This window comes from Trichomonas vaginalis, chromosome V (assembly GCF_026262505.1).
Source record: "Trichomonas vaginalis G3 chromosome V, whole genome shotgun sequence".
NCBI lineage: Eukaryota > Parabasalia > Trichomonadida > Trichomonadidae > Trichomonas > Trichomonas vaginalis.
This window is the reverse complement of record NC_067207.1, coordinates 7,693,060-7,710,830: the sequence shown is the minus strand read 5'-3', so window position 1 is coordinate 7,710,830 and position 17,771 is coordinate 7,693,060. Positions and strand designations below refer to the sequence as shown.

The 17,771-nt window shown below is 35.3% G+C and overlaps 9 protein-coding genes across 9 annotated transcripts, besides 2 other annotated features; 3 read left to right on the top strand and 6 right to left on the bottom strand.

Annotated features, from left to right (window-relative positions):
* Window positions 1-5,033: part of a mobile genetic element that runs on past the window's edge.
* Window positions 574-1,221, bottom strand: TVAGG3_0296380 (uncharacterized protein; the record flags this gene model as incomplete). Its single annotated transcript, XM_051229330.1, has 1 exon — window positions 574-1,221. The coding sequence occupies one exon, from the start codon at window positions 1,219-1,221 to the stop codon at window positions 574-576; it is 648 nt and encodes a 215-aa protein (XP_051099060.1).
* Window positions 2,194-2,418, bottom strand: TVAGG3_0296370 (phage tail repeat-like family; the record flags this gene model as incomplete). The annotated part of the gene is made up of 1 exon (XM_051229329.1): window positions 2,194-2,418. The coding sequence occupies one exon, from the start codon at window positions 2,416-2,418 to the stop codon at window positions 2,194-2,196; it is 225 nt and encodes a 74-aa protein (XP_051099059.1).
* Window positions 5,034-11,270: a mobile genetic element.
* TVAGG3_0296350 (serine threonine-protein phosphatase family) lies at window positions 6,532-6,774 on the bottom strand (the record flags this gene model as incomplete). The annotated part of the gene is made up of 1 exon (XM_051229328.1): window positions 6,532-6,774. One exon carries the CDS (start codon window positions 6,772-6,774, stop codon window positions 6,532-6,534), a length of 243 nt encoding a protein of 80 aa, XP_051099058.1.
* On the bottom strand, window positions 6,792-7,154 carry TVAGG3_0296340 (uncharacterized protein; the record flags this gene model as incomplete). The annotated part of the gene is made up of 1 exon (XM_001295722.1): window positions 6,792-7,154. One exon carries the CDS (start codon window positions 7,152-7,154, stop codon window positions 6,792-6,794), a length of 363 nt encoding a protein of 120 aa, XP_001295723.1.
* On the bottom strand, window positions 7,362-8,112 carry TVAGG3_0296330 (phage tail repeat-like family; the record flags this gene model as incomplete). Its single annotated transcript, XM_051229327.1, has 1 exon — window positions 7,362-8,112. A coding segment is annotated over one exon (751 nt), but the record flags the coding sequence as incomplete, so codon positions are not given.
* Window positions 9,001-9,641, top strand: TVAGG3_0296320 (KilA, N-terminal/APSES-type HTH, DNA-binding family; the record flags this gene model as incomplete). Its single annotated transcript, XM_051229326.1, has 1 exon — window positions 9,001-9,641. A coding segment is annotated over one exon (641 nt), but the record flags the coding sequence as incomplete, so codon positions are not given.
* A 3,121-nt stretch (window positions 11,271-14,391) lies between the features above and the next one.
* On the top strand, window positions 14,392-15,375 carry TVAGG3_0296300 (WD repeat-containing protein 11 family; the record flags this gene model as incomplete). The annotated part of the gene is made up of 1 exon (XM_051229325.1): window positions 14,392-15,375. A coding segment is annotated over one exon (984 nt), but the record flags the coding sequence as incomplete, so codon positions are not given.
* An 89-nt stretch (window positions 15,376-15,464) lies between these two features.
* Window positions 15,465-16,322, top strand: TVAGG3_0296290 (WD repeat-containing protein 11 family; the record flags this gene model as incomplete). Its single annotated transcript, XM_051229324.1, has 1 exon — window positions 15,465-16,322. One exon carries the CDS (start codon window positions 15,465-15,467, stop codon window positions 16,320-16,322), a length of 858 nt encoding a protein of 285 aa, XP_051099054.1.
* A 738-nt stretch (window positions 16,323-17,060) lies between these two features.
* Window positions 17,061-17,422, bottom strand: TVAGG3_0296280 (glycoprotein 38 family; the record flags this gene model as incomplete). The annotated part of the gene is made up of 1 exon (XM_001284402.2): window positions 17,061-17,420. A coding segment is annotated over one exon (360 nt), but the record flags the coding sequence as incomplete, so codon positions are not given.
* Window positions 17,423-17,771: the final 349 nt, after the last annotated feature.

The window sequence follows — 17,771 nt, the reverse complement described above, 5'->3', positions numbered from 1 at the left end:
GTGAAGAATATAGCAACCGCCGGAATTTCGACGGTTGCTTTTTTATACAAAATTCAACAGGTGAGAAAACAGGTGAGAAATGAGGTTAGATCTCACCACTTCACCTAAAATATATTTTTGTCTGATTTACGCTCATTACGATGAAATCATGACAAAACATATACGTTCATGTTTGACAAAACATTTACGATGAAATCATGACAAAACATATACGAAGAAGTTTATTTCCTGTGTTGTTGTCAAAATGTCATGTTGTCTCATTTTTTCAGAGAAGTTCGTTTAACCGAGGGACCTGGTGACACCTAAAAACCATCTACCCTAAAATATATTTTTGCCGAATTCAGCAACAAAATTCAACAGGTGAGAAAACAGGTGAGATCTCACCACTTCACCTAAAAGTATTTTTGTGCTATGTTTTCAGCACAAAATTCATGAAAATTCATGAGGTGAGAAAAGAGGTGAGAAAAGAGGTGAGATCTCACCACTTCACCTAAATATATTTTTTATTTCGGGAAAATTCATGAAAATTCAACGGGTGAAAAATTAGGTTAGATCTAACATGCTAACATAAACTCACTTTTTCAGCACTTTTCCGTAGTTGTATATGAAAGACAATTCGAGATAAAAGTCATAGTACAATGGTATTATATGCTGCACACCATTTGTTGTGAACCAAACTTGAAAGTCAGAGAAACTGTTACTAGGTGGTTCGTAGAATTTAGAAGCAAAGTCATAAAAGTCCTTACCGATACATAGAAAACTATTGTTGCTTGAACTGAAACTTGCATGGCACATAACATTTTGAGGGTCGAACACGTTTCTATAAACTGTCAAATCTGCTGGTGGAAGTATAAATTTAAATGGACCATCTGGTGGTAATGGTTCGTTCTGGTTTAGTAACCGAAGAAATTGTGCCCAAGAACGTTTGTCTACTTTCCAAAATAAAAACTCTGTATCTCTTGGAGGGTTAATTTCAATCTTTTGAAATGAAACGGTGGAGTTCATCTTGTCATATTCTAGTTTCAGATAGTATGTTCCATTTAGTAAAGAGTCGTATTTTTCTTGAAATTCCCAATAGTATTTGTTCATTTGAGTTTGAAAGTCATTTAGAGTTTTCTCAAGACTTTCGTCTGAACGAACTGTAAAGATTCTCATTTCATCAAATTTGTCTATTAGACCATCAGAACCTTTATACTGCCCATGAAAATATACTGCGAACATAAATGCGTTAGTTCTATTTGAAAACAAAACTCTTCTAAATCCTATTGCCTTTGCATCTGAAGGACTTTGAAGCCAACGAATTGGATAGTCAAACCTGTATACTCGGGATGAAATTTCTTCATCTGAAATAGTCCTACCAGCATTTGTAAAGATATAGTCTAACGGTTTTGTATCTGCTACTTTTGTTCTTTGTTTTTCAACCTGAAGCATTTAATATATGTAAAAATATATTGTTTTAAAATGGTATGCCATATAGCTTCTTGAATTTGTTAAGAAGTATTTGAACGTGTTTTCCATCTGTATCTCTAGTGTTTACATAAGCATAGCCCGCCTTAGTAAAATATACTTGTAATTTCCTATAGTTTACGCCGGTATAAAAGTAGAAAGAGTCTTGTTCTTCGCTATAGTAGTAAAACTCAAACGTATGCTCGCCATAGTCTGTAATTTCAATTGTTTCATCTTCTAGTTCGTCGACAAATTCGAATACAATATCTCCAAATTTGCCTTTGTTCTTATTGTTTTCAGAACGAGTGACCCAACGTAAGTTTTCAAGTCTATTGTCGTTTCTTATACGGTTTATATGGTCTACAAAAGGTAAATTGTTAGGATTCAGTATAAAATGAGTTGCAATGACAACATGTTTAAAATAGTTTTTTCCACTCATCTTCATAATAGCATATCCGTCATTTCGCTCCCATTCGCTTAAAACTCTTTTTGTCTTTTTGTTTCTGACTTCAAATGACTCACAACAGTGAATTTCATATTTCTCATCTAACAAACAAGTTTCCCAACGGTCTTCTCCAACAAACTCAGCGTACATTTCAAATAAAATAAAAAAATATTTTTTTAAAAATATATTGTTTTAAAATGGTATGCCATTTCATATTTCTCATCTAACAAACAAGTTTCCCAACGGTCTTCTCCAACAAACTCAGCGTACATTTCAAATAAAATTTAAAAAATATTTTTTCTTTACTTTACATAACCGCCTGCTGCCATAAGTCTTTGACGCCAACCCATACCAGCTAATGAAGGTTGACTTGGTTTAGTTTCCAAACTAAACTTTGGTTTTGGTTTATCTTCAGTTTTTGGTTTTTCTTCTTCTATCGGTTTTTCGTCACTTTTCGGTTTCTCTGACTTTACTTCACTTGCAGGAACAGTTGTGTCGTCAACATCTTCATAAATATCATATGCCATTTGTTTTTGTTTTCCTTTCAACTTTTGTGTTTGTTGTAAAGTTTAGAATATTTCGACTCTAAGTCAATGAGATGTTCTATAATGAACTGTTGGTCAGTGAAGTAAACTTTTCCATCTGTTGTCTCGAAAGCTCCTTCAGACTTCAATATTTTATTTGTGAGAGTCTGTTTCTTTTTTGAGATACTAGCCGTTCCATTTTTATGAAAAGTGACTTTGTAGTTAGAGTTTGTATTTCCAGACCTGGCACTTTCTATTATTGAATTTTTCTCTTCATCTGTAAGTTCTTTGACAGGTTTTGACAATGGTTCTGAACTTTTTGTTTGTGGTGTCAAATCTACCGTTTTCAACTTCTTCGGTCATTTCATCTCAGTAAAAAATTTTAGTTTGGTTTGTTTTCAACTGGTTGTTGTTGTTTTTTAAGTCGGTATAAAACTTCCTGAGGTATAGGAAGAACTTGACAAACACGTTGTGTAACTGCTGGAAGTCGACAAATCCATCTTGAAACCCATTTGTCTCAATGCTGTATTGTTCATTTCATCTCAGTAAAAAATTTTACATTCCCCACGTTTGAGGCGGTTGAGGTTGGTTATTGTTTACCCACTGTTGTGCATGGTTATATCCTCTGTTAAAGAATCTTTCACCTTGGTCCATATAGTGTCCTGCTTGGTTATAGTAGTCATTTGCTTTGTTATAATAGTTTCCTGCTTGTCTTCCTACATTGTCCATCCATCTTGAACTTTTCCTCTGTTTCAGGATTTGGAATAAGATTTGTTGCATCTCGTGCTACATCCAACCTTTCTGTACAAGTTTGTATAATAGGTTGTGCTTTCTCTTTAAGTATACCTAATGTACTCAAAATCTTCCTTCCAACTCCAAATACACCTCTGGCTATTGTCCCACTGCGGGTAAAAATCTAGATGCGACTCCTGCTAATGCGCCAAATAAACCCATTTCTTATGGGTTAAAAAATGACGAATCCAAACAAGGACCCTATGTTTCTAAAGCGACAAAGAAAGCACTCATGATAAAAATCTTTAGTTCAACACCAAATGCTTGGTTTATGGATATCTTGGAAAACATTCCGAGAGTTAGAACAGATGGACCACCATACTGGCTAATATTTGTCGTCAAAACACAAGATACTGTGAAGCCATACCATTACAGTCCAAAAATATTTTAGATATCTTAGCAGCTTTGACAATATTCGTTGACAAATACCATCCAACAAAACTGACATCTGACTGTGAAAGTTCTTTCAAATCAGACGATGTAAAAAACTATCTGCGTTCAAAAAATGTAAACCAATATTTCATTGTCGACCAAAACCATTCTGCTCTTGGTGTCATTGACGGTTGTATAAAAATGTTAAGAGACTTAAACCAACCACAAGGTGGTGAAGCAAATGAAATGTCATATGACGACAAGTATAGACACTTCTCCATGGCAAAGATGAGACAAGTTTTAAATATTTACAATAGCCGTAAACAAAAAGGTTTGGGAAACCACTCCCCCGAAGAAATGAAAAACAACCCTAACTTAGAGAAAGACTATATATTTAATAATTTAGTCAAAAGAGACAAACAAGAAAGAATGCCGGGCTTCAAACTTCAGAAAGGTGACAAAGTAAAAATAGAAATACCTAAACGCGACCCATATGAAAATACTATTGACTATGACAACAATGGGAACCCGACAGGTACTCACATTCGTGTTCGTAAAAATAGAAGAAAGTATACAAGAGAATATTATGAAGTTTTAGGCAAACATGGCAAAATGTACACACTGCAAGCAGAAGATAAAACTACTATTGTCAGACCTCGTTTCAAACTTGTCAAAGTTCAAGGTGGTATACTTTCAAAGACAGTTCCTAACAAATATAAGACAACTCCTGACGAATATGCTAAAGAAGTTGAAAATGACGACTAAGCATTTCTATACCATGCGTAAACTGTCATGTAAGGTGGCATGTAGTCTTTACTTTGTCCAGTTGTTTGCGTATACCCTGAAACGCGATGTGTATGGTTTCCTCCTCCCTCAGTGTTACTCCAGAAACAATTTATAGCAAACTTAACGTTGTCTTTAACATCATATCCTTTACCTTTTGTCATTGCTGACCAATCCCAATATCTATGCTTATGCCAACCTGCTTGAGATGTACTTAAATCTATGTAGTGACTGTGCGCAGGTAAGTTTTCACCTGAAATCGTTTTACTTCCACCTGTTTCCTTTGAAGAGTTTGCACAATACAAAAACCTGTCGACTATTTGAGTCCAAGTTCCAAAACCAAGTACTACTTCTGGTCTGGTAGAGTTCATTGACGTATAAATAGAGCCAACCGGGTAAATAAGATTCGGCAAAATTTGTTTAAGCACATTGAGTTCCTGTCTTAGATGTATAATACTATTGTCATTAGATATCAAAGTATCTACAAGACTTGTTGCCGGTGGTATTGTTGGAGCTTTACTTGGCAAGGTTGTGTTTAGTGTAATATCATCTGCTGTAAAAGTTGTAAAACTTGTATGTGTATGAGTCTTATTTGCTTTCTTCTCTAACTCATCGTTAACATATGTTTTATCCGCTTTAAGGTCTAAACATCCTGAAACCCATCCTGTATCGGCTTTACTTTTTAAAATCTTCGATGTCCATTCATGGTACCAGTCAACCCTTTCTATAATTTCGTTATCTTTTTCATCCACATATTCCTTATCTGCCTTCTTCACTAACACACTAGCCACCAATCCCTTATCTGCTTTCTTTTCAAGGCTAACGTTTAAGTCTGTTATTTCAGATATAGAATGTGTATGAGTCTTTTTAGAATATTCTTTGTCAGCTCTTGTCACTTCACTTGACATTTTATTGTCAACATATGTTTTGTCTGCTAGTTCAGGATGAGTATGTTCTTTTGTTGCATAAGCTTTGTTAGCTCTTTCTTCTTCTTTTGCTATTGCATCGTCTACATATTCTTTGTCAGCTTTGTTGCCAACATCTGCTTTCAAAAGAAGTTCATTTATAGGTTTCTCGTTTAAAGTTCCTTTTGTTGGATTTATACAGACAGTATGGTTCTTATTGTCTTGAAACAGAAACTCATCTGTCATTGGGTTTAATGTCAGTTTTAAGTTTCCTTCTTTCAATGACTCAGATATCTTAGAATAGTTTGAAAAGTTTGTTGTGTTCTTATTTAGAGCTTGCATAATGAGTTGTCGGTTGTGTTGTATTTCTCTCATAGACGCTGTTTCATTTGACATTTTTATTATAGATAAAATATGCTTCCAATAAAAAGAAAATTCTAGAGTTGCTACAACTAAACCATTAGATGAACTTTTTACCAATGTAGGTCAAAAGTTGAGACAGAGACCGTAAAGCATGAAGGCTATCGTTTTGACTACCCGTTAAGATGGTTAAGAGACCCATCTGTCACAAAAGCTATTGGCTTTCGTAGAATGAAGTTCATTTCAGAAGCCATACATGGTTTCCCATTTACGGTCGGTTTTGAAGTTCGATACTATAACAAAGAAAAACGTATGTATGAGAAATTTGAACAGGGAAAACTTTTACAAGTGAATTTGCTTGTAAACTTAGAAACAACTCTTCAAGCTTTTCAAGAAAAAATAAACGACATCTATATCGAATATGCAAACCAGTATAACATTGACGAGGGAGAGTACCATCTCGATATTATTTATGACAGGAAAAATGCAACTGTTAAAATCAATAGAATAGAAGACCTTGGAGAAAACGTTTATATTTCTACAAAATATAACAACTTGGCATGGTATAGATTTATGAGGATGTTAAATCAGCCTGCAGAATATCCAGTACACCCGGACTTTTATGAAGTCGAAAACCCTAATGGAACATATGAAAATGTTTTCGACCAAGATGCTGTGATAGTTCATGCTTCATTTTCTGGTGCACAAAACTCTTTCTTATGTTTGGCAAATGACTTTTACGAAAAACCTACAAAGTTATACGAACCACCAAGTGGAAGTATTTCAGACTTTCAAGTATGGTTTACAACAGATGGAAGAAAAAGAATAATTCCATTATACCATGCGTTTTACTTAGAACTTAGTTTCATATACAACTACTATCGAACGGTAAAAATATAATTTTTTAATACGGTTGAGGTGTTGGATTTGGTTGCCAACTTGACTGTGGTGCAGGTTCAGGCTGTTGTATAACAGGAGCTTGTTCTTCTGGTTCAGGGTCTTTAGGTATAATACCAACAAACTGACCTACTCTTTTACCAATATTTTTGACTCCGTTCCAAATTCCTCTTCCTACGGTTTTTATTCCATTCCATATACCTCTTCCAACATTTCGAAAGAAGTTTCCAATACTACTGAAGAAACCCATTTACTATATGTAAAAATCTAATGTCCGCCTAGTCTCTTACGTTTCCTTCTGAGTTCCATAGCATTTTTTAACTGGAGCTCATACATTCTGTTTCTCCTCTGGTAGAAAACATATTCTGGGTCAACTCCTGTGTTCGCGTCATCTGCATAAAGTTGTTTATATCCCACTTCAGGGTTTGTATAAAACTCTTTCCATCTCATATTTGCATACCATGGTGGCAAACCTAACGCAGCGTCATTTGACATGGCAGTTTGCATTTGTACATCTGTTGGCACTTGACCATAGTTTGCCATTGCAGTTTGTATTCTAACTTCATTTGGAATATTCTCTGGGTTTGGTTGTCCAGGTTGCTGTGCATTCGCTAAGTTCTGTGCGTCCATTTAATATTAGATAAAAATATCTCTTACGAGTACATATACTGAACATTTGCAGGCATTGGTTCATCTTCATATTCTCTGTACCTTTCTGCCACGTCAAATAAATAAATGACACAATGGAAAAAACCTAAAACAAGTAGTCCTATTTCAAACCACATTTACTTACTAGTAAAATTTCTTTGTTATGACACTTTCTCCGGTTTATAGGACCTCTCTCATATTCTATCTTGTCATATCTAAACTCATAGTCATGTATGTCCTCTAACCATCTCATAACGGTTTCCAAACCACTTTTATCGGATGTAAAGTAAAAGCATGGACAGTTATGTAAAACGTCTAAAGTTTCTAAAGAGTCTCTCAAAGTCCAGTCTACTTGGTATTGAAAATCGCATGTGTTATAGAACGGCGGGTCCACTATAAAGAAAACATTTTCCTTGTCTTTATATTTTTCATACAACTCTGTCCAACGACATCTCACAAACTCTATACCCTCAATATATTTTTCTATGTCCTCTTTGAAAACATTTGTATAGTTAAGATATAAAACTTTTGACATAAGTGTTTCAATGTCATGAACTCTTATAGAACCACTATATAATAGTCTAGCAGATATACTATCCCAGTCTATATATTCTGCTTTTTTCAAAACCTCTCTCACAATATTTTTCTTATCTAATGGTATACGTTCCATCTTACCTATAGGTATCTTTTCTTTTAACTCTTTCAATATATTGTTTGTGTCTGGTATATGTTTGAGACGGTCCATATAGTTGTCGAAGTCATTGCATATAATCTTTGAGTCTGGGAATATTGTATGGCACAAATGGGATATATAGAAACTTCCACCGAACAAATCTACAAATGTTAGACCATTCGGTAGTTTCTTAAGTTCTCTCAATAGAATATCTTTACATCTACTCTTATTTCCAAAGAAGGGTAACGGTGGTTTTGTAAAATTCATTTATATATATATAATAAAAATGTTTTTACCTGAAAAGTGACAGAAAAGGCTTCTCAAAGTATACTTCCTTGGAACGCCTGTAACTTTTCCTGTAGCGACGATAGACCCTTACTTGTCCGGACAAAGTTATACTAAACATCTTCAGGGCTAGAGGGCACGAAGTGCCTGGAGGCCCCACTACCTTTTTTTTCCCTATATTTGATAAAATTTTTTTTATCAAAACATACTGATAATAGGTTGACATGTAACATGATATTTTGCCTTGTAAATATATTTGGTCGGCAAAATAACCTAATTACTCTTATTTTGAGTTCACTTCTACCATTTCGTCTTATGATATTTTTTCAAGACAAATCTTGTCCTGATTCAGAACAAGACTTGCACTTTTTAGTCAGTTTTTCTTGTAAAGTTCTCAAATTTGAGAACAATTGTCCTGATTCAAGACAAGTCTTGTATTTTTTCAGAACAAGTCTTGTATTTTTTCAAGACAAATCTTGTCCTGATTCAAGACAAGTCTTGCACTTTTTCAGGAAATCCTATCGTCCAACTTTACAAATGTCACTTTTGAACATGATTGCATTTTGGTCGGGGAACAACTTTCTCTCATTTTGTCACTTTTTCTATCGTCGTGTTCTGTCACTTTTCCCTCAGGGTGTGTGTCAGAAAATATCCAAAATCTTTATAGCCTCGTATCTCCTTCAATTCTTGATGGTTTGACATGTATGACACACCATTCAATTCAGAATTATGTGCTGAATCTTATGACCTTCATTTGTTCGTGACTTCTTTTCACATATGTAACCATGAATTTTTAACATTTCTTTAACACAGAAAAATAAAGTTAGTTTTATTTTTATTTATTTTTTTATTTTGTATGTAAGAACAGAAATGTCAACATCAGAGAACACAACAACAGTTATAGTCCATGAAGCTATAAATGAAGAATACGAGTACATACAGTATAACAAACAACTTCGCCTCATTAGTTCGGTCAAAGATGACATGTACCAAATGCAAAGTATAATGAATGCTCTTCGTTCTACAAAGCAAGCATATCATTGGTTTGAAAACCAACAGACAAAAGAACTTTTAGAAGAATTTCCTCATATGATTGCTTCCCTCGGAAAACCGAGAGAAGAGATTCCGTACGAAAATCGCAAGAATTTGGCTCCTGGTTTGAAAGGATATTATGTTCATAGACTTTTAGTAAATGCTGTAGCAATGTGGGCTTCACCTCGTTATGCTTGTTATATTTTCATGATGTTAGATGAACTATATAAAGCAGAACGTGGAGAGATGGAAAAGAAACTTCAAGCAAAAGATGAAGTCATTGAATCCAAAGACAAAAGCATACAGAAAAGAATACCACGTTCAGTACCAAAAGGAAAGGAAAAAAGCTATAAGTATATGATTTACGCTGAAGAGATGGAGAAAGAAGAAGATAAAGATATGGTTATGTTGCATTTAGTCAGAAGAAACAACAAGAGCTTTTATGACTTAGCTAAAATATATAAATCTGACAGAAACTGGTTCTATCGTGAAAACTTACCGATTTCAATGACACCGAATGAGCAAATAAAGGAAATTGTCAAAATTACTCTTCCTCAAACACACTATGACATCAAAGGTTGCACAATACTTACATTCAAAGAAGACTTAACATTACTGAAGGAAAAAATAACAGAATATTTCGATAACTTCAAAGAGGAAGAATAAAAAATCTAAGCTAATTTTATTTTTTTATAAAATTTTATCTCATATGAAAGAACATGAATTTAGAATATTCGGAACTCATGACAGAAGAAGAGAACGAACAACATGTAAAAGATTATGCAAAATTTCTGAAGACATACAAAGCATTTAAACAATATCTAAAATGCTTCTAAAGATTATGCAAAATTTCTGAAGGTATATAAAGCTTATGAAAAAGCGTATGAAAAGTTTATACATTGGGGAATTGTTGTAAAATATCGATATGAAGACTAACCAAAAATATATTTTTGCTTAAATAGCTTCAGGGTCTATTTCTTCAACCATTTCACTTCCTTCGTCAATGTCAATAGAAGCTTCTTCAACCTTTGTAAGAATTTCTGTATAACATCTTTGTTCGTTATTGTCTTCAGAGATGAAGATAATATTTCACATTTGTTTCACCTTTCTTATATTCTTTCTGTTCGAAAGATTTAAAACAATACTGAAGAAGTCAATGTTAGAGTTCTTTATGACAGTATAATGAGTATCTTTGACATTCACGAAGAAACCCTTTGTGTTTCAAAACTACTGCTAACTCTTGTGAAGTATAACGTTTGCGGTCAATGACGATAGCTAATGGTCTGACATACTGACCAAACTTAGATTCTTTCACAAATTCTTGTTAAAGATAACATTAACATTTTGAAGCATTACTGAACTCATTCTTGATGGCAGTAGCGAGAGCATTGTATGAAAAGAACTTGCAATCTTGCATGTGTTTCATTAAAATAAAAATATTAAATTATTTTGAAAAATAACTTAAAAAAAATCTAATCTAATTTTTTCAAAAAAAATATTTTTTTATTTCCTACTAAAGATGTATCGGAAGTTGTCTAAGTTAGAACACTCGGAAATAAAACAACTTCTTACAGAAGCTAATATAGATGTTGCAAAGCATTACGCAACAAACAAAAAAGCACTCGCTGACTTCATTAAAAGACTACAATGGTGAAATAACTTATGATAGAATTCATGAGTTCATAAAGCCGCAACGCGGCGAGGACGAAGTCCATGCAAGAACTTTTCCTTTAAATGACGTTGCTATTGACTTATATCATAGACGTTCAATACCTCATGAAGTAAGAAGAGAAATGTTTGACATAAACAAATGCAAACGTTGTCATACTCGTAAAGCTCTTTCACATGATGTTCGTCAAGAGATGTTTGAACTTACGAACTCAAACGTTGGTGAAACAAGAAGAGCTGTACCACATGAAGTAAGAAGAGAAATGTATGACATAACAAATGCAAACGTTGGTGAAACAAGAAGAAGAGACGACACACTGAAACAACAGAGAAGAGAGATGTTTAAAAGTGCTATAGAACAAGTTCGCAAAGCTAACGATGTCCTTCGTTCCATTGACGACAAACCAAAAGAAGGTGAGAGATGGTTAAAGAAAGATGAGTTCTGTGAAGTTAGTTTCCAAAGGAGGAACTTGTTCGTTTCCTTCAGGCTCTTCTAGCTGTTGTTGCTGAACTATTTCTTCCATGTCTGGTTGTATCTGAACTTCTTCCTGTTGAGTTTCTTGTACCTCATCTGCTGGCATTTCATATATTCCGAGACCGTTTTTAAAAAGTTCCCTATCTAAGTCATCCGGACTCATAAACCTTTCTTCTTTCGTTCCGTCTCTATTTTTTACGCGTTTCATGAAGAGAGTTGAATTGTCATTTAGCTCTGACACCAAATATCTCGGAGTAAATTCGTTCATGTCATTTGGATGATATGCTATTAAATCATATCCCTTAGCGAGCTTGTATTTTCCAGGTTTGAAATTATATCCCATTTGGTGCTGAACCATAAAGCTAAATAGGTTCGGGTCTGTATTTCCTTCCTTGAACTTTCTAATAGCTTCTTTATATCTGTCACTAAAGTCAAGAGTATCTGGGTAACCATAGTCTTCCTTAAGCATTTTTAAGAAATCTTGGTTTCCTTGTTCTCTACTTCTTTTATGTCCTTGCTCTGTTTGTGGTTGTTGTGCTGGTTGTGGAGGTGGTTGTTGTGCAGGGTTTTGAACTGTTGGTTGCTGTGCTGGTTGTGGAGGTGGTTGTTGTGCAGGGTTTTGAACTGTTGGTTGCTGTGCTGGTTGTGGAGGTGGTTGTTGTGCTGGTTGTTGTTGTTGTTGTGGTGCTGGATTTTGAACTGTTGATTGTTGTGTTGGTTTTGGTGCATGCCTGTGTCTGTGTCCATGTGACGATGTAAATGTTTTAGGTAGTCCTGGTGCAGGTGCTTCTCTTGGAGGGTTTGGTGGTATATAAGTTCCACTAGCTAGTATATAAGTTCCACCAGCTGGTATATAAGTTCCACCAGCTGGCACATATGTTCCATCTGCAGCATAATGTCCTACCTGACTTTTCGTTCTTAAGAAAGCATTTACTAGGTCTCTTTTGGTCTGTTGTAACTCTTTTTCTTGACTTTCCACAACAGCTGTTCTAACGGCGTCATGGGCACTTTGAACTGCCTGTCTCGTTGCTGCATCTGTTATTTTCGTCATATTTTGTGCTACTTCTTTTAACTCTTTGTCGAAACCTTCAGACTTCAGTTTCTTTCCAGATGAGAAGTCGTTCACTAGTTTCACCTTACTATGAAGAGCTTCGAAGGCGTTCTTAAAGTCAGCATTCGTTAAAGCTTCATTTGAACTGTCTTCATCCGCTTGTATTTTTGTCCTTATTGACCCTATAAGTTGGGCTGCTTTAGCGTTGGCTTGGGCGTCTAACCAGTCATTATTAGCTTTTATATATTCTGCGCTTTTCATTGCCTTTTGCATGGCTGCGTCGTTATTTTTACTTTCTTGTGCTAAGTTTTCATACTGTACGGTTTGGTTTTGCAACTGTAAAAGTTTTTCTGCCTTTACATTTGCTTCAACTTCTTTTTTATACTCATCGCTATCCATATATGTCTTCAGGGCTTTTTGTTTTATTTCTTCATCTTTCAGTACTTTATATTGAGTAGTATGGTTTTTCAAATTTATAACATCTTGTTCCATTTTTGCTACTTCTGCTGCTTTTTCTGACACTTTTTTCGCATATTCCTCTGTACTTAGTTCTTTCAGTTGTTCTTCTTTCTTCTTTTTCTCTACGTTTAACTCATTGAGTTTCTTTGTGTGTCTGTCATATTCTAGTTTCTTTTCGTTTTCACTTATTTGTTTCTGTATGTCTATGTTTGACTTTTTGACATCTGTTATTTGATTTTTGAGTGAACTCAAATTCATTTGACTTTGAGGGTTATAAGCTGTTCCGTCTGCAGCTCCACCATAGCCTGCCATTTTCGCTAAAAGTGCCGCTCTTAAACCTCCACTCTGTGCACCAATAACTCGGTTTAAAAGCATAGGGTTGCTTGACATTTGTTGCAACATAGTGGGGTCATTCAGCATTTGTTGTTGCAACTGTTGTTGTGGTGTCAGTTTTACTATTGGATGTTTCAATGCTCCCTTCCTCTTACGTATATTCTTACGTAGCTTACGTGGCATTTTAAGTGAAGTTAAAAAGCGGTTTTATACTAAACATCTTCGGGGCTAGAGGGCGCAACGCGCCTGGAAGCCCCACTACCTTTTTTTTTTCAAGTAGATGTGATTTGATTCTGTACAACTAAATATTAATATATTTAAAACATTGTAGAATTAAAATTTTTGACGATATCAATTTATAAAAAAAATGCAAGCGAATCCTTTTAATAAAGCTAAGATACGATTTGCTTCACTTTGTCCACCTAGTAAAGTGTTCAACACAGGGAGCATGGACTGGGAAGCATGTGGGCTACTTGCATTAGCCGGTAAAGGCACAATTTATCTCTATAAAACTACTAAAAATGATATTTCTTTCTTATGATCCATTGAAATTCTAAATTCTAACATAACTTGCCTTAAATTCCACTATGAGCTACCTTATCTTGCAATTTCAGACGATTGCGGAAGAGTTTTGTTATGGGATTGTGAATCAGGTCTTACACTCGGAATCACTCGTCAAGTATCTGAAGCTCAGTATGTATCGGAGCTTCAATGGTCCCGTAAAATCGTTTTAGGCTTTGCAGAACCAAATACAATTTATAGTATCGATTTTTGGCCGTATGAAGCTGAAGATCAAGCGAAAAACTCACGAATACTTTGGAAGATAGATGTTCCTGGTACATATACAAGGATGGCTGTTAATAGTTCAGATATATTCACTGCAATTCTATATTCTAATGGTCCATCCTTTACAATTATCACGTCAAAGAATGCCAAGCAGGCTCCAACATCTCAATCTCAATCCCATACTTTAGATAAATCAGAAAAAATCGTAGAAATTCAACATCATCCCCATATTAGTAATATTTTATTAATTATGCTTGAAGGAAAAATACTTACGTTTAACATAGCGACCAAATCTGGCCGAAATCTTGTAATCGATGAATCATCCCAATCATCTTTCCATAAACTGCTTCCTTCTTTAACAAATGACAACGAAATTACAGTTTATGGTCAAGACTCGTCACTCAGTATCTATATCTGTAACGAAGACTACATTTTTACAAAATCAGGAACAATAAAATTGAAAAGAGAGCTGTTTGACTTAAAATCGAAGTATTTACCACTATCCGCTGCATGTAACCGTGCACTTCCCGAGCGATACATCGCGTTCTCTCCATCAAATGGCTTAGTTATGTTTGCCATAAAAGATGATATACCTTACGTCATCGCGCAGTCTCAAATTATACCACAGATACCAACCTGTTACGATTTCTACGACGGAATCCTTGCTTTCGGCACTCCAACCGGAAAGATAATTTTCGCAGACGTTTCAGAAGGGAAATACACACAGAACTACCTTGCATCCAGCACATCCATTGAAAAGATCAAGTTCCTTACCAAAGATGTCCTTCTGTGGTACTCAAAAACCGAGTGTGGATCAATAAATCTTCCCAAGCGCCAAGTTATTCCAATCCACACTCGCCTTGGCCCTGCCACAGACCTAATATGTTCAGAGGAGCTCGGCGTTTTCGTCCACGGCAAATACGACCTTGGTATTTTTTATGATGTCAAACAAAAGCCGATGACTCTTCAAACATCCATCACCGCTGTTGCAGTCCAAGTATCCAGAATACCAGCAACATGTTTCCAAGGCGATACTCCCAATTTCGCCGTATTATTATCTACCGGAGAAATCCAAGTCTACACATACAAGAACGGCATAGCACAGATGCCTGTTCTGAGGCTGCGTAACTCACGGGAGAACTCCAGGACAACTTGTCTTGCTTGGAAAGGCGATTGCATCATAACTGCTGACACAGACGGCGTAATTATGTTTTACGACTTTGCTTTCGGTACATCGAAGCAAACATACTCTCCTTTCATCGACATAGACAGGATAGAGTTCGAGAGATCATCCAGCGGATTGTACGTACACGCGAGAGACGGAAAATTTGGTTTTTCACTTGAAAAAGTGGAAAGTTGTCCTTTTTCTGTTTCCTCATTCGCTGTAACAGGAAATGGACTCGTCCTCGTCTCCCCGCTCAATGACGAAGCCGTGAAATTCGTTATTGCAAGAGACTGGAGATCTGTAAAAAGAATCACTTCACCTGCCTCTTAAAACCGCTAAAAACCGCCCAGCAACGGTTAGAGCTTATGGGTGAGCAATTATTAACGAATCCTACTACAGGAACATGGTCAGAAGCACTTCAAATAGCTGAGATAGCTAATGACCATGGATTTCCAACTGATTCCATTATTTGGAAGTGTGTTTCACGTAGTTTGGGAGGTCCGAGGTTGCAAGCACGACATTCCATGTTTGGAGGGAAAGAAGAAGTTGTTTCCGCGTTGAGGATTCAATCTTCTCTGTTTTCTCCTGCAGATACTCCGATTTCTGCCATTTTCAACTTGTTGTTCAAGTTCAGAATGGGTGATAGAAGAGGAGCTGTCGAAGTTTTCAAGAGTCTCTCCAACAAAAGCGAGTTCACAATAGTGGCAAGCATTTGTTCGGCGTTGCTTCTCGGTTACGAAGATAAAATTTTGCCACAAAACGTGACAGAATTTTTGATAACAACCGCTGTTCCACTTTTTGCACAGCACAGATTTATAGAAGGCTGTATATTGATGCATTTAGCTGGCGCTAATCTTTCTGCCGCAAGATATCTTCAGGACAACGGAAGATGGGAAGATTCTGTCGAAGTCTGCAAATTGGAAGAGTTTTCGAATGAGTCGAAGAGTTTGTTGAGAAGAGCCGCCCACCACTTCTTGGATACTGGAAATGCAATGAACGCTTTGTTGCTGTTCATATCAATAAGAGATTTCCATCCTGCTTTGGCAATTTTGATGCAGATAAAATACAAAGCTCTCGCGTTTCATTTGATGATGTTCTTGGATAGGGCTGATGTAATTAAGCCGTACGACGAAGACACTTCGAGATACGCAACACAGTTTGCGGATTTGGATACTTTGAGACAGGATATAATTGTCAAATATGACAAAATAATTAAGAAATAATTTTATTTGTATATTTATTTTCTTTATTTATAAAAAAAAGTCGAAAAAAAATGAAATTGTTTATATCGCATTTTCAATGATCTTTCAAGCCAGTTGTCAGATAGAAAAAAATTACGCATTTAACAAAGTTAAAGGGGAAAAGCATCCTGAAATTACGAAACATTTTAAAAAAAAATAAAAAAAAAATAAAGTGGGAAAGTCTGGAAATGATATGCTATGTATTGTAATTTTCAAAACTCAGCTTTCTAATGGAGCTATCACTTGTTACGTAAACTATATATATCGAATCAAAAGTTTGCTATGTTGTAATTTGATTTACAAGACATGATTTAATTAAAAAATAAAGGGTTTAAAATATAAAATAAAATATTTATCAAAGAAAAAAAGTTAAACTAAAAAATAAAGAGGTAGCAGTTTGACCAGCTGGATCTGTGATAGAAACTGTAATTTTAACCGTTGAGTCTTCAGAAATCTTTGAAGGAGCTGCAATTTGGAAAATTGTTTTCACTTTAGGAGAATATAATTTTCTCTTAAAATATACAAAAATAGTAATATCAATACATGTGTATAATATACTTTAAAACCATCGTGACAAAATTCAAAAACGAAGAGTTCTTCTCTCCAAATTTTTTCAAAATTAAAAAAATGAGATAAAAAAGTACGTTTGGAAAATTCATTTTTAGCATTTTAGGAATTTTCTCACTTTTCTTCCAAATTAACATCCTTAATTAAATTAAATTACACATTAACACCGGAGCCGGAATCATCTTGGATATCAGATGATGATTTATCTTTAGATGGTTTCCTGCAGAAAACGAAGTAGATGATGAGAATAATAAGGATAACAGCAAGAAGAACGCCAATAACAATACCAGCCTTCTGTCCACCAGTAAGTCCACTATTTTCAGGTGTTGGAGTTGGCTTGGAATCATCAGGGCTTGGTGCAACGTATTGTTGTTTCTGAAGTGAAACCTCTGTTTCAATGATATTGGATTGAGCTTGATCTTTGGATCCAACTAACCTAATTTGAAGTTTAACTTTTCCATCTTCTTTGATATCTTCATACTTTGGAGCTGGAATGTTGAGTAGATATGTTTTGCCTTCGTCGGCATGTAATTTCTTAATTGCAGATGGGGTTTCTACTTCAGTTACATTGTTGTCTGGGAGATCTATCCATTTCTGATCTGCATAGAATCTATATTGGAAGCTTCCTGTCTTTGCCTCAAAGTGTTGTAATGTAACTTTAACTGGAATATATTCACCGGCCTTGAATGGTTGTGTATGATTTTCAGCAACAACAGTTGCCGCAGATAAATATGGAGACTTTCCAAGAGAATATATAACATTACCGGTACCTAAGTTGGATTTATGATTGGCCTCGCTCTCAACAACAACAAATAACTTTGTCTTATTATGATCCTCTGGAGCGTTAACTTGGAAAGTCCATTC